The 14,977-nt window shown below is 46.3% G+C and overlaps 1 protein-coding gene across 1 annotated transcript in view; it reads right to left on the minus strand.

Moving 5' to 3' along the window:
* Window positions 1-3,865: 3,865 nt before the first annotated feature.
* Window positions 3,866-14,977, minus strand: part of T265_03246 (hypothetical protein) — a gene marked incomplete at both ends in the record, with an annotated part of 17,535 nt that continues 6,423 nt past the window's right edge. The window contains 4 exons of the mRNA XM_009167679.1: window positions 3,866-4,608; window positions 5,725-5,863; window positions 8,056-8,293; window positions 14,271-14,359. Of these exons, the coding sequence (XP_009165943.1) occupies window positions 4,058-4,608; window positions 5,725-5,863; window positions 8,056-8,293; window positions 14,271-14,359 (1,017 nt within the window). The remainder of the gene's footprint in view (window positions 4,609-5,724; window positions 5,864-8,055; window positions 8,294-14,270; window positions 14,360-14,977) is intronic.

Here is a 14,977-nt window from a genome sequence, read left to right on the forward strand (position 1 = left end):
ACAATCTCCGGGAAGTCAAGGTTATTGCTTGGTGTTCTGAAGTTGTGTAGTCTGGATCCTAGGTGCAAAAAACAGCAAAACTATGCTAACGTGTGAACAGAAGCCCTTTCCACCCAAGAATCTCTTATATCCAACGGTTTCCACCAAGTGCAAGAGCTGTTGAATATGCAGGGCTTCTGGTTACGGCTACGTATTACTGTGGATCCGACAAGTGTAGATTTTTCGTAATCACATGATCAACTGCTTCAACACCGCCCAGATTAAACGCCTTGCATTCTCCCCCAACTCTGAGAATATCCCCAAAATATCGTCACCCTGACATCGAAACATGGAGCAATCGACACTACAGATTTCAATAGGCCACACTGGTTGAGTTCCGGGGTGTAGCTATCTGGAACACTCTGTCGCCTAATTCCAGCTGATGTCACTATTTTGCAAGATCACGCTCACAAGTATGAAAGCAGCCATAACGGAATTTAAGTCGCATCTTTCGGGCAGTTTTTTTACGTGCAACTCCACAACACGAAGGGAAAGGCCACAAAATCCAAAAGACGACGGTCACCATGCAAGGTCCAAGAAATGTAATTTAATAATTCACATTATCACTAAACTTTAAGCAGGGTCTTCCGTGGTAGGCGCACTCTTAGCAATCAAACAGCTGATTGACTATATAATAACGAGACTACGTTTATTCATTAAGTCAAGCGTCCAACCTGTGGTACGGCAATACCATTTGACCCTCGTCGAAACGACAAAGTTTCTACAGCAGAAAGATTGCGCACACGATAGTGTCAGCCATCGTCTGATGTGGTAGATTCTAGAAAAATAGATATTTCGAGCAAAGATGGAAGGTTTACGCGTCGGTCCCTGTATGGAAATGTCCCTCATCGGGACTAGATGGAATGTATTAGACGAATGTTCGATCAAATGGCCATTGATTTGTCACTGAGCCTGGCAATTAGCTTGCGAACGTTTCATCTCCAGTTGGGGAGACATCGTTAATGTTTCTATGGTTTTCGAATAATATCTAAATCCCTTCATGTGACTGGCTAATTGGTATTGCAATTGACCCTTTCGCGATTCGCGCTGCGTTGTGGCCCGCATAACTCGTATTCCATTGATTTGTTGAACAGTTCCTTTGTTTTTTAAAATCCACTTTCGATTGGTCCGTTCCCGGTTTGTGTTGCGTTGTAGTCTTTCGCCCTTGAATTCGGTTGGTTGTTATGGTAATTTTGGTTAGATTTGTCACAATTTGTGCCAGGAGAACATTCCGGTCAGTGGAATATTACTGGGAAGAGGGTGCGGGGCCAGACTGGGTGTACGGCTCTGGTTGCTCAAAAGTTTTAGTTATTAATCGATGATTGAAAATTCGGGGGCCAAATATACGGGAGATAAATGTCCAAACGTCTGGATGATATTTCAACTAACGTTTGGTTATAAGATGCAAAGTCCTTTGAAAGTGAGTAAACCAGAGACGGTTCGATCGCAATGTTGTGTTGGGGCGAGATGGCCCAAGTGGTTAGAGCGCGCATCTACTGACCGGAAGGTCCGTGGTTCGGACCCGACCTCAGCCTTTCGACTTCCCCTGTCTAGGATTGGGAAACCTGGCAGAATCCCAGCCCTCGTGCTTCTTTCGGGTAACATGGCAGCTTGACACCGGGTGTTACAGTTGAACCATTATTATTATCAATGTATTGGAACAGCGTTTGGAAGAACGCTAAAATTTGGAGTTAAAATAAGATAATGTCATGCTCAGGGTAGGAGATGAATGGAAAAACGTAGGTAACCAACACGGGATTTCGGGTTCGACTGGAAACTACCCCAACTGGTTATCAACATAGAGACAGTAACGTCAGCGTTGACAGTGGTACCGTACAACCATAACGTTTAATCAACTATTTTCAAAGGGTGGGAAGAAAAATGGGTGAAGGATGAGACCTGGTGCTGACCTATCGCAAGCATTCTGAGGTACCTACACCTCCAAGTATTCAATTAGCTGAGCTGGGAAGAGACTGATAACACGAAGACCAATGATATCCATTTTTTATTGATTTTTTTAAATGACATTGATCAGTCTTAGCTATTTTTTATTGATTTTTCAAAATGATATTGATCAGTCTTAGCTTCTTACAATCGTTCAGCTGTAGCATCCTTTCGGTGCCTAGCTGCTAGGCCACACGAAGGAGGCACGAGGGCTGGGATACTGCCAAGTTGCCCAAGCCTAGACAGGGGAAGTCGAGAGGCAGAGGTCTGGTAAGAACCAAGGACCTTCCCGTCAGTAATTTCGTGCTCTAACGATCGCGCCCGCCTTCTTACAATGGCTGCAGTCAGACCCACACGGGTCGCGTACACCTCATCCTGGAAGGCGGACCACCACAGCTGGTTGATGATTGCAATAGTCTATTCGGGTCATATCAGTCCTTTATTCCCCTCTCCTCGAAATCAGTGCCACCCAAGCTCTTAAAATGAATTTAAAACGCGCCTTCTCAGAAATTTAGTTGCGAGTGACAGTGCAAAGATAAGATGAGTCCACACAACCGGTTACGGATGAAATCGTGAGGTTGATTTGACCAAAAGGACCAACATGTCCTGTTTTCCGCATTGTAACACAAATTGGTGTCAGAGACCACGAAACCGAGGTGGAAAATCTGACGCAGTCGGTCGGCTGACGACAGTGATGGGAAATGAATCGGTCGACGTGAAAAAACGAAACTATCGTTACATGTGACCTTGCAACTTATTGATAACGGGGATCAAACCGATCGCTACAGAAGGAGCACGTTTGACATGTTGCAAACAGATGTACTTGACCAATCCGCCATGAGTCTTCGATATTTCTTTTAGCGAGCAATCACGCAAAATCTTGATAGGTATAAATCAGTAGTCAAACGCTGCAGTCATATGATTCCGACTCGCAGACACGAGCCACCTCCTCATAGCATAATAATCTTTGCAGAAAACGAACAATAGTCCCTGTAACAACTCCCCATCTAACACAATCGCTTGTTATTAGTCACTTCATAGTACAAACATCCGTTTAATCGTTCCTGACCTTGTAACAGAGGTAGGGGGCGATAGGGAAACAAAAAAACACAAACTGTTGAATAAACTGACTACCATCAACATGCGCCTTGCACGTACAAAGTGTAGAGTCACGTTTCAGGACGTGCAGACTCTGAACATGTTCCCTGCGATTCAAGAATGCTACATACTTCAGTAGTTGTATAAATTCTGACGGAAGTGTGTCTGACGAAGTCAGTGCACGAATCTCAAAGACCAGAATGCCACGCTTACTAATTTGTGTCACTTGTGGCGTCAAAACGGCACATTGCTGGGTCTCTAAAGTGGCGTGTATCAGGCTACAATAAGGGCTGTTTTGTTGAACGGTTGAAAGAAATGGCTTCCGACTGCGAAGCAACTGATGTCTCAGATGCGTTTCTGGACACCAAATAAATAACAATGGTTCAGCTGTAACATCCCTCCAGCGTGCAGCTGCCATGCAACTTGAACAATGAGATATTGCCAAGTTGCCCAGACCTAGAGATGGGCAGTCGAGATACCGGGGTTAGATTCGAACCACGAACCTTCCGGTCAGTAAGTTCGCGCATTACACACTTAGCTATCTCGAGCTCGCGAATACTACTTATTTACGGACAATGAGTCATCCAGTCACACCTGACCCACATGGGGTTTCAAACTATCATCGATTCCACGTGGTCTTCTATACATTGCCTGACATCTTGACCGACTGAAGGAAAGCAAGCACAACGCAGACAAGCTACCCAGCGGAAGAGCATAAAACGAAACAGGGAATGAGAAAAAAAGGCGGAGCAAGGATGCAAAAAGCACATGCATTTCGGTATAACAAGAAACCGCCACAATTTCCATGTGTGTGACAGGCACGGATCATGGTGATGGAAACGCATGAACTTCCTGTACAGGGTAGACTGTCGTACACCAAGAATGGGCGTGAAAAAAAGTGGTCCTTGTCACGCCAACGAGTGGGGACCGGAAGTCTATACAATGGGTTCGGTAAAATACCACACAATACCGCAATTCAGAACGCTGCGTCAGTCATCGTGGTGTCTTCTGTGCTCGGATCATCCATCCTAACAGTTCGGGTGTCTGATTTCGATGTCAGAGAATCTTCTTCGAACTGTCTGTCCTTGGAACGGAAAGTGTTTCCGGTGTTATTCACCAGAGAGGAGGATACCGGAAGACCGGAGTGAGTGGTAGTCATTACAACAGTTGTGTGCTCTTCTTCCATTAGTTGCGGCTCCTCGTCTCCTTCGATGGCGAATGTTTCACTGGCGTCCGAAAGCTCCCCGGTATCCATTTGAGCCGCGGAAGTGTGACGCCGTTTGCCTGAAGCGGTGATTCTATTCACAACAGATCCCGGTTGTCGAGCTTTCCCGGTCGAGAACTCCGAACTCTTGCCTGTTGAGATTTTGCGAGGTGGCGACCAATCCCGAGGACTGTGCTGCTCCGTAGATTCCTCATGATCACTGTCCATGTCCTTATCTGTCTGTGAAACAAACTGCCGTCTGCGTGAAATTGCCGACTCCTCGAAACCGATGTCGATCTTCCTGCGGCGATGTCTTATGATGTCTAAATAAATGCAAAAAATAAAGGGTAAGCACAGGAAACTGTCTAAGTGAGTCTGGGGGTGTGGGTTTCAACTGATGACAAAATAAGTGGATGTTTGATGAAGTACTCGTCACTGTCCTAAATAACTCCCCTTCCAATGAAGACTTCGTCCTGCAATTGACCCCATTCTATGCTGAAAGGTCTAAAAGCATTGTGTAGCTGTTTCATCTTTATCGGGAATCATCAGCGGTCTGCACCTCACGAGAGATGGAACGAGTGGTTAGAGGACGAAATTACTGAACGGAAAGTCAGTGGTTCGAATCCGACCCCTGCCTCTCAACTTCCCCTGTCTAGGCTTGGGCGACCTGGCAGTATCCCAGCCCTTGTGCTTCCTTCGGGTGGCATGGCAGCTAAGCAACGAAAGGGTGCTACAGCTGAACGATTACTTTTTTCACGAGGCTCTAGTGGGAAGTTTCAAACCCGTGACCTCCCGGTCGGTAGTTTGAACACTTCAAGCGTTCATCGCCTTTCGTGACCGAACGGTCCCAACTACTAGCCGAGAGGTCAAAGGCTCGAGATTCCCGACTGGAGTGAGACAAGCACTGCCGATGATTCCCAATAAGGGTGAAAAAGCTATACACTGCTTCTCGGTTTTTCAGCATAGAGTAACTTCATTTACATGACCAAATCTAAGGGAACCGGTGTTTCCGTTCCTGAATAGATCCCTCAAGTCTGGTTATTACAAACACCCCCAACTAAGATTGTTGACTGAGTAAGAATACCGGAATCCCGCCAACCACACTGTTTCTCACCACCAGGCCATACATGAGGACACACAGGCAGACAACAATCAAAACGGCAGTGTGTATTAGCATAAGTCACCTCAGTCCCTCCTTCCAACGCCCCTCCTGTAGCAATGACATGGCTATGCGACACATTCGAAAAATTTTTGCCCCTCTACACTGTGACCACCCTTCCGAAGTTCGTCGGTCGCCACATAGAAACAATAAAATAAAAAAACAATCGTTCAGCCTTCGTACAACCCGAGGGCTGAGATCCTGTCAGGTAAAATCTGTGCGATGAATGAAAGTTGGGATCGAGAGGGCAGAAGGTACACGACAAATACGAATCACTCACCGTTTATGACTTCCTCGGTTTCGAGAACACGACGCCTTGATTCTTCATTGTGAACCTTTGGGCGGAAGAATATGTGCGGCGATGTTTCTGTTCTACAGAAGCCAATCATTTTCTCCATTTCCGTTTTCCACATTTCAAACTGCGAATACAGGAAGGGAAGGCAAGCAAACGGGAAAAATTATTTCCAAAGCTATCATAAAGGTGAAAGAACTAGACAGAACTTCACTCCAGTTTCGTAGCTGAAGAACAGACTGCAGTTTAGAGCATCATCGACAGCATGACATCAGTAGTCAACACCGATGCTTCACTGCCGTACAACCATGATTTATGTGAAAGCCTTATTGTAGAGAAAAGAGTAAAGGTGGACAGGGAAGGGACTTAGTGCTAGCTTACCACAATCATTCTGAGGTGCCTACACCTCCAGACATTCACTTAGGCAATCTCGATTGAAACTGACAACAAGAACGCCACTGACATCGGTTGGCAGCCATATCTCGTAATGTCATCAACCAGGCACAGTGAGGATCATGCGGTTCCCATCCTGGAAGGCGAGTAGCACCGACAACACCCAAGCGTTTCGTGATCTCTTTGACACCCTCTACCAATTCAAGGGTTGACCACCTCTCTGTTTACGCCACTTTGAGTTGGGTATGGAAAACAGCACTCTGTTCGGCAAACGACGGTTCGGCATACGCAACACATGTCCAAACCAACGCAGATTCTGGTGTTGGACACATTCTTCTATGGAAGTACTCGTTGCACAACCGAAAACGCGCCTTCTAACCGCCTCATTACGGGTTCGCCGACACCAACCCACATGAGCTATGGTTCTGAGACAACGATTGTCGAACACATGAAGACGTCTCAGTCCCGCTGCTCAAATAGGCCAAGTCTCACAGCCATATAACAAAACAGCCCGCACGGAGCATGAGTATTGTCCTACAGATGGAACCAAAGTTCACTGAATAATCAAGAAGCAGAGTTGCGCGCAAATTGTGGACCAAAGAAACGATTCGGATCGGTAAACTTTTGTAGTGAAGGAAAGCAGCATATCCTTGGACTAGTGGTGTCTAATTGACAGCATGAATGCGGCACTACTAATACTACTTAGAAAGTTACCTGGTTTTCATTGGCTACTCGTGTGGCAGACGCTAAAAGGAAGACACAACTGACTTGTGGCATATCTCAGTTTCTGAGAATAGTACTGATATTCGACACTCATTTGCAAATCAATTTGGTTTTCACGGGAGACTCGAGTGGATCTCCCGTTTATAACGTTCTCCAGCTGAATGTGCTGCACGAAAGCCGCCTCAGCTTCATTTAAAATATATCGCAGCATATTTTCATAAAGGACACTACTCACAAGGTTGTGAGTAGTTTCCCTCATGAAAATACTAGTGACATTCCTTAGGCTTCGAAGAGTTTCTGTGTGAAACTGGCTTCTTTGAACCGGAGTCGGCTCTGATCCGAGGGATCAATCCTCCTTTTTTAGGCGTCGGACTCAACTTTTTTCCACAACGCAGGCGATCTGACCGACATGGCCAAATATAGATTACGCATTCAAGAGGGATGCAAATCACTCAGTGACCATCGACAACACAAATGTTGATGAACAGCTTCCAGCAAAGGAAACTACTCACAAGGTTGCTGAAAACTCTTCGACAGCCCACGACCGGTTTCGCCCTTCTTGGGGCTCATCAGGTAGGCGCAGTCCCCGAGTTTCCGTCGACCTTATGTTCTACTTATAAATGAAGTACGTTTGCTATGAACACTTAGCAATGCTCTCATTTTCACAGTGAGCATGAAGCATTAGAACGACATAGTTATTTGTTTTCTGCTGATTCGTGGTCAGTCGCTTGCCAATTCTGAAGGCGAAAACAGCTTACCGAGACGGGAAAACTTGCGCATATCTGAATGACGCAAAAAAGCGAAGGGATTGACCCTGGCGACTCTGTTCCGAATGCGTCCGTTCTGTTGTGTGTGAAACTCACTGTCTACCCGTAAAACCAGAGCACACACGGATGTTGACCACTACTTTTAGTGTTCGTCGCCGGATGGAGCTCGCTGCAGCACCAAAGGTTGAGACCACGGCCACCTAGTCAGTTAAACGAGGTGGCGGCCATAGGTCTGCCCAACGGACGCCGATGATGTTGGAGGGAACAGAGACTCTTGATTCAACACTTTTACGGAAAATCCATCAGTGAAAAAATCAATTCAAAGTAAATCTCCCCCTTGTGTAAGGGGTGCCACAGGTTCACTCAGCAATGTGGATGAACCTTAAGGAGTGACTTAAGTAAACGGAAAAACTGCAAAGCAGAACCAGTGGCTCACCCCTTTGAGTAACCGCATTTTCTGCTGCAGCAAAGCAACTTCCATCTGCTGTTCACGACGTGCCCGGAACAGTTGAGCTCGTTCTCGTCGAAGTTTTTGTCTTTCCTCCTCTGCCCGAGCTTCCAATTTCTTATCCACCTGAAGCCGTTTGGCCATTTGCGGCTTGAAAATCGCTGCGGCGGACTCGGCGCGGAACTGATTTAACGTGCCCTGCAGAATACCCAGCATGCGCCTCCCCCTGTGAGCATGAGCAATTTAAAATATGCCAAGTTATCACAAGGTGTTGTGGGTAAAAGAAAAACATTAGATGAAACTGACAAGTTCTCACCAATGACTGTCTAAATACCCAAAGGTATTTAGTCATCCCACCTCCTAGAAGAGTTGACTTCATCCCCAGAATTAATTACTATGGGCAGCTAATGAATGATCTTGTCATGAAAGCTAAGCCCAAACCAGGGCTGTTCACAAAGCCTTTCAAAATTTTGTGTCTGGAGATACAAGTGCCCTAGGTCTATGGGGAAACTGCAGCAATGTCGTGTCTGATAGATGTCATGAGGTGATGGTGATGATGAGAAACAGGACTAGCTAGCTGTCTAGGCTTGGGCAATCTGGCCACCCTCATCCTTCAGGTTGCATTACAAATAGGTACCCAAAGGATGTTACAGCCGAACAACTGTGGATGTTCCACATTGTTGGTCCCGGAAGTGCCACCGCCCAATTAGTAGCGAGTTCGCCAGTCGAGGCCCCTGAGGAAGAACACTAGGCCTTTATTCATCATACATGAATCATGGATCAAGGATTGGTTGTAGGTCATGGTTGTACGAGGGCTGGGATACTGCCAGGGCGCCCACACCTAGACAGGAGGGCGATTAGGGTCCTCAACCAAAGCCTTTGGCTCAAAAGCCTAACCGCAAGGCAGCGGTGTTTGGCGGGGAAATGCAAATGCATTACCTTTTCTACGGAACAAGTCGCCATACACGTTCCAACCCCCAACCTGGAGGGCCAGGAGACTGTGTTCCAGGTAGGGGCCACGAGATCCTCACTGCGACTGGCGGGAGACATTGCAAGGTATGGTTGCTGATCAATGCTAAATGTGTTCTTGTCAGTTTCTACTTAGATTGTCTGATTGAGCGTATGGAGGTGTAGGCACCTCGGAATGACTGCGGTAAGCTACAAATAAGTCCTTTTTCCGTCTACCTTTATTCCTTCCCTCATACTAAGGCTTCTGGATAAATCACGCTGCACGACAGCGGAGCATTAGTGTTGAACACCGACGTCATGCTGTCCATGATGATCACACAACTGGAGAAGTCGCTCACAGCCGTCTGTACCGTCTGTCTCCTGCAAGGATCACAATGTCAGTGCGTCTTGCTTGACGAATGAGCCCGGATAACTCTCGATAGAGTGCCCGTCCTGGCGTCACAACTTCAGCTCGTTGGGGTACACGCCGACACTACAAACGTGCACCGTATTGTTAGGACGGTCAGTTCCTAATGAACCATTCGATCTTCATTAATATTTAGTTAACATTTCATTTCACCTCTGTTGTAGCCAACTTAGCCACAGCTCTATTATTTGAACTGGTTCATCCTCAATAGAGCCTGTCTACATCCGGTCTTCCTTGTCTTATTTCTTGTGATTCACCCACTCAAATACTTAGACTACAACCACCTAGTTACCACACAGTCACAAGACATTTTTACGTGGTGTTGATTTCGATTGAGCTATATAACTGGAAGGTGCAAAGACCAATGTGGACGTGTGAGAGTATACGGAGAGCTCTCCAAAAGCTTCCGTACACATAGCGGTATCCGTCAGGGGTGCTCACTCCATCCATTTCCTTTTGACTTTGTGATCGATAAGATAATGGGACGAGCTCTGGAAGGTTTCCAAAACCCTAGTGTTCGAAAAGCTTGTAACGGAAACCTTTTCGATCTGGAACATGAAGACGACATGGTTCTTATCTTCAAAGAGAAGGAGAAGGCGCAGTTTTTTGGATGAACTGACCAAAGTCTCCGCCCTTTGGTATACACTTTGTACCCACAAAGTGTAAGGTCATGCTGGTGGACATGCAGTCACTCAACACGCCACTTACAATCCTGGAAGAGACACTGGAAGTTGTGGAGCGTTTTACGCATCTTGGAAGTTGTATTAGTTCTTATTGTAGTGTAACAGGTCAATGCCTCTGCTAATTCGAAACACCTATAGCGTCAAAGTGGTGTGTATCGAGATAGAGTGCGGGATGTTTTGTTGTATGGTTATGAGACTTGGCCTGTTCGCGCAGCGAAGCTATGACGTCTTCAGATATTCGACTATCTTTGTCTCAGAACCATAGCTCGTGTGGGTTGGTGTCGGCAAATCCGTAACAATGCCATTGGAAAGCAAAATTTTTGTTGTGCAACGAGTACTTCCGTTGGAGAGTATGTCCGGAACCAGAAGCTGAGTTGTTTAGGCCATATATTTCGTATACCGAACCATCGTTTGCCGAAGAATGTGCTGTTTTCCGTACGCAATTCAGCGTAGCAGCGAGGTGGCCAACCCTTGACCTGGCAGAGGGCTGTGAAAAAGGTTACGAAACGTTTTGGTGCTGTCGATGATACTCGTCTTCCAGGATGTGGACCGCGTAAGCCCCGCTGCGCCTGGTTGGAAACACTGCAAGGTATGGCCACCAACCGATGTGAATGGCGTTCTTGTGTGTTTCTCTCCAGATTGCCTGAGTGAGTGTCTGGAGGTGTAGGCACCTCGGAATGTTTGTAGTGAGCTAGCACTTTTTATTCTTTATTCTTTTTATTTTTTTCCACGATAAGGCTTTCAAATAAGTCATGGTTGTACGGCAGTGAAGCATTGGTGTTGAACACTGATGTCATGCTGTCGATAGCGATGATGATGATGATGATGATGATGATGATGATGATGATGATGATGATGATGATCAAGGATTTCCTCTCTGTTCTGTCTCTCAAGCGCAGATTTTCAGTCTCGGTCGTAACGTCCGCTGGGCTAACCAGTAGCTAAATTCCTCCACGGCTTCTGAAACCCAAATCGCCTAGTCCAACACCTTCATCCAACTCCAAGGCTCCGAGCTATTTAGTGCACCATCACCCCTAGTATGAGGACGGAGTTTGCCCATGCTTGTTTTCCGGCCGACACACGTCCCTCTACTCTTGACGCGTACATACACGACTTTTAACGTTTTTTGCTCACGGTTGTTTTGGCCCGTTTTTAGCGAAATACACCCAACTGCATACCGATTTGGCTTCCACGGGAGACCAAACTGAATCTCCGTTCATGACGTTCTTCTTAGACTGAATGTGCTGCACCAGGCCGCCTCATCGTTCAGTTGATATGGTACACCAGTATCGCAATGCATTGTATAGACGTAACACACTACTCGTGGGGTTGCTAAAAACGCTTTGACAACCCAAGACCGGTTTCGCCCTTCTTAGGGCCCATCAGTTAGGCACAGTCCCCGAATTTCCATCAACCTTATGATCCACCAAATTAGCGAAATACACCCATTGGCATACCAATACGGCTTTCACGGATGGCCCTAAATGGAAGTCTGGTTTATGCTATTCTCCCTCAACTTCTAAAATCGACCTTATCAACTAACAAACGGCAGTGGTACTTGACTCTGATCTATTTATCGATCACTGACTGTGAATGTATTTTTCGATCTGAACCCACAGTGGTTTCGGTGGAACAGTGGCCCCATACCTGTCATACAGATCGTGTTTCTGAACTGTTTCCAAGCAGCAGTTCCTTCTTTCCCACCAAGAGTCCCAGATGACACTACCCAGGCTCCCAACCTACTTGTGTTTCCAGAACGCTCGCTATTCCGCCCCATTTGGCTCATCTGATCACAATCTTATTGAATCCACCCATAAGCCCCACGCTCAGCGATACACTTTTCCCAAATATCGATTCTTCAGCTCTTATCCCTAAAAATTTTATTCGTCGAACAATAGCTGAGTGATGAGTGTTCATTTTGACGGTCAGGAACATGGTCACTCCTCAAAATGTATAACCACAAGCGTCTCCCTGCAGTTGAAAACCGAAACAACAGCGGTGAGTGTTCATTTTGACGGTCAGGAACATGGTCACTCCTCAAAATGTATAACCACAAGCGTCTCCCTGCAGTTGAAAACCGAAACCGGAAACAGCGGTGAACGCACGCTTCTTCTGCCTATGATGCCGCCAAGAACACGTTCATTGATCAGAAGGCACATCAACTATCGAACGCACCAACCGAAGACTGATCAAGCTGGAATCTGGCTGAGGCAGTTTGATATAAACTGTGTTTCTCCTCTTTCCTTCACATATTCGGCCCTAATTCCGGAAGTCTAAAGTTCACACCTTCCTCATCACGGACCTTCAAGTCAGTAAATTCGTGCTCTCACTACTGAGCTACCGCGAGCCGGTAGCGATACAGCTTTTGTCATTTCGTACCTATTGACAGTGTGCTTAAAGTGTCCTGCTGATGAGATGACTGCCAATGGACTGAGTGACTTACAAAGACGAGACAGAAAGACATCAAGGATGACTAGACATCTGCCAAATGGGACCTTGCATACAGTCCCCGTTAGGGTAGCAGGTAGATATCAGCGCCTCAAATATGAGCAACCATAACCCGGGAAGGCACCGCTGCGGGTTAGGAATTTGTAAGTCATCTCAACCGGTTCGGCGACGATTGCCAAGTTTAGCGAATTGATCGACAGGTCCGTGGGGTCAATGTTCCACAATGCTTCAAGAATATGTATGGTCAAATCACTTCCCATCAAACAGGTGTTAAATCCGATGCCAACACATGCGTCTCAGCTTGACCATGCTAGTAAGCTGACACCTGGTTATCGAAGCTAGTCAACTCATCTGATCACTGGCAATCCGAAGGCAAAAAAGTACGAGGCAATGAAGTACAATAAATCTGCTTTTCAGCAGCGGGGGAAAACATCAGGTTTCTGCATCGATTTATAATGGTATAGTCACTGTTGCATGCAAGCGTCGACTTTTGGTCACTAGTGAAGTCTACACCAAGTTGGAAAGAGTTATTTAAAGGAAACGACAGACCCAAAAGTAGCTGGTGCTACTCTATCGTAACATCGTAGATCCTAGTGCATCGATAAAAGTTGCTTCCGTGCAAACATCACTGCATACTGAAGAGTGCGGCCTATCAAAATACTGACTTGGAGATTCAGATACGGTGGTACTGCGCTCAGCTCCCATTCCTAAAGTCCATCCCAAAAGAGTTGGCAAGCTGGACTGTGCAGGGATAAGTTACCACAACAACGGACCAAGGGGATATCGGAATAGCAACAAATTTGACAGTAAAATGCGCTCAGTTCGACTGCTTCTCGATCATCAGAATGCCGAACGCATGTTGTGGTAGCTGTTATGCGGAACAAGACATCCATCAACAACCTCAAAAAGCTTTCGAGGATGGTGTACTGCTTATACCGTTGTGTTGACCAAATATCCAAACACTTGGGTTCATATAGTTGATCAGAAGAAACGAAATTTCGCAGACCCTCTAGGCATAGACAATGGAGGTAAGGTCGCCTTATCGGTGCTTAGCTGCCATGCCACCCGAAAGAAGCACGGGGGCTGGGATACTGCCAGGTTGCCCAAGCCTAGACAGGGGGAGTCGAGAGCTAGAGGTGGGAAATTGGTCAGTAAATTGGCGCTCTATCCACTGAGCCATCTCGCCCCAATGGAGATAAACTATCACAACTGTCCGGATATGGATCTGTTAGTAGCGGCAAGGGTTGAGTAACTAAAGCTACGAGCTCAATTACGTTCACTTCAGTTTATCAGCTCACAAACCATGCAACGAAGTGCAGTAGATGTTTCATCCACTTGGGATAAGGAGAATACGGGAAGGGAAGTCACAAGTTGGGGGCGACGGCCCAATCTGTTTGTCCAGTATGGCAGGAAGTGAGAGCCAGGCGATGAAGTCGATGGCTGTGATGCAAGAGCACCATTGGTTGCGTGACACAACCATATCTGCCATGGTAACTAGCCATCGATTTGTCTAGTCCCCATCCGGGGACTGAGTTGACTGGTAAGGATGTTCGTGCTTCTTACCAAGTCATGCAATATGATTCACCTCGGTCAATCAGTGCATAAAATATGCGAATTCGGTGGGTTACAAAACGGGGTATGTTGGGAAATTCCAAAGTCATCACAAAACACTGGATACATCAAGCAAGATTACTCACCGATCTCTATCAGATTTCCTCATTTCTTTTGTAGCATCTGATCGGGATCGGGTTTCAGCGACCCGCACAACAGATGACGCTAAAGAAACCTGAGAAATCGAACACGGAAAATTTGAAAGTAGACAACAATGCGTTTTATGCGAAAGCAAAGCGTACATAGAGGAACAAACGAAAGAAAGACACTTTTTCATGAGAACTATGGATCAAAACGATCTTCTTCTCGAGGTTCCAACAGATTTCTCTATAAAGCAGTGAGATTTCGAGCTCGCAGAGAAATAGCAAAGCGACTACCAGTGGTCTAGGTACCGCTGGTGTAGCCACCGTTCTGGGAGGGGGAGGACCGCGCAAATTGAGGATTCGGTAAAATAAAGCCGTTGACTGATGACGCCTGGTTCTGTCCAAAACGTGTGGGCGAATGCTTGAAAACGAAAGTACATAAAAGTGCTTGTGGTGAGCTGGATCCCCACTCGCGTCTTTCACCGAAAGGCTTTCCTCAGGCAAGTTACGGTTGAACAACAGTGAAGCTCGATACTCAACACTAGTTTTCTGTGAAATATGAGGAACAGCACGCAAACCCTGCATACTATTTTGAAGAAATTATGTACTTTGTTTTTGATAACATGCAATCACCAAGGACGAAGCATCAATGTTTATATATGCTTTCTAGAACGATACAAATCAACTGAGTTGTACACCCCCCCCCCCAA

The sequence above is a fragment of the Opisthorchis viverrini genome (genome assembly GCF_000715545.1).
Source record: "Opisthorchis viverrini unplaced genomic scaffold opera_v5_45, whole genome shotgun sequence".
NCBI lineage: Eukaryota > Metazoa > Platyhelminthes > Trematoda > Opisthorchiida > Opisthorchiidae > Opisthorchis > Opisthorchis viverrini.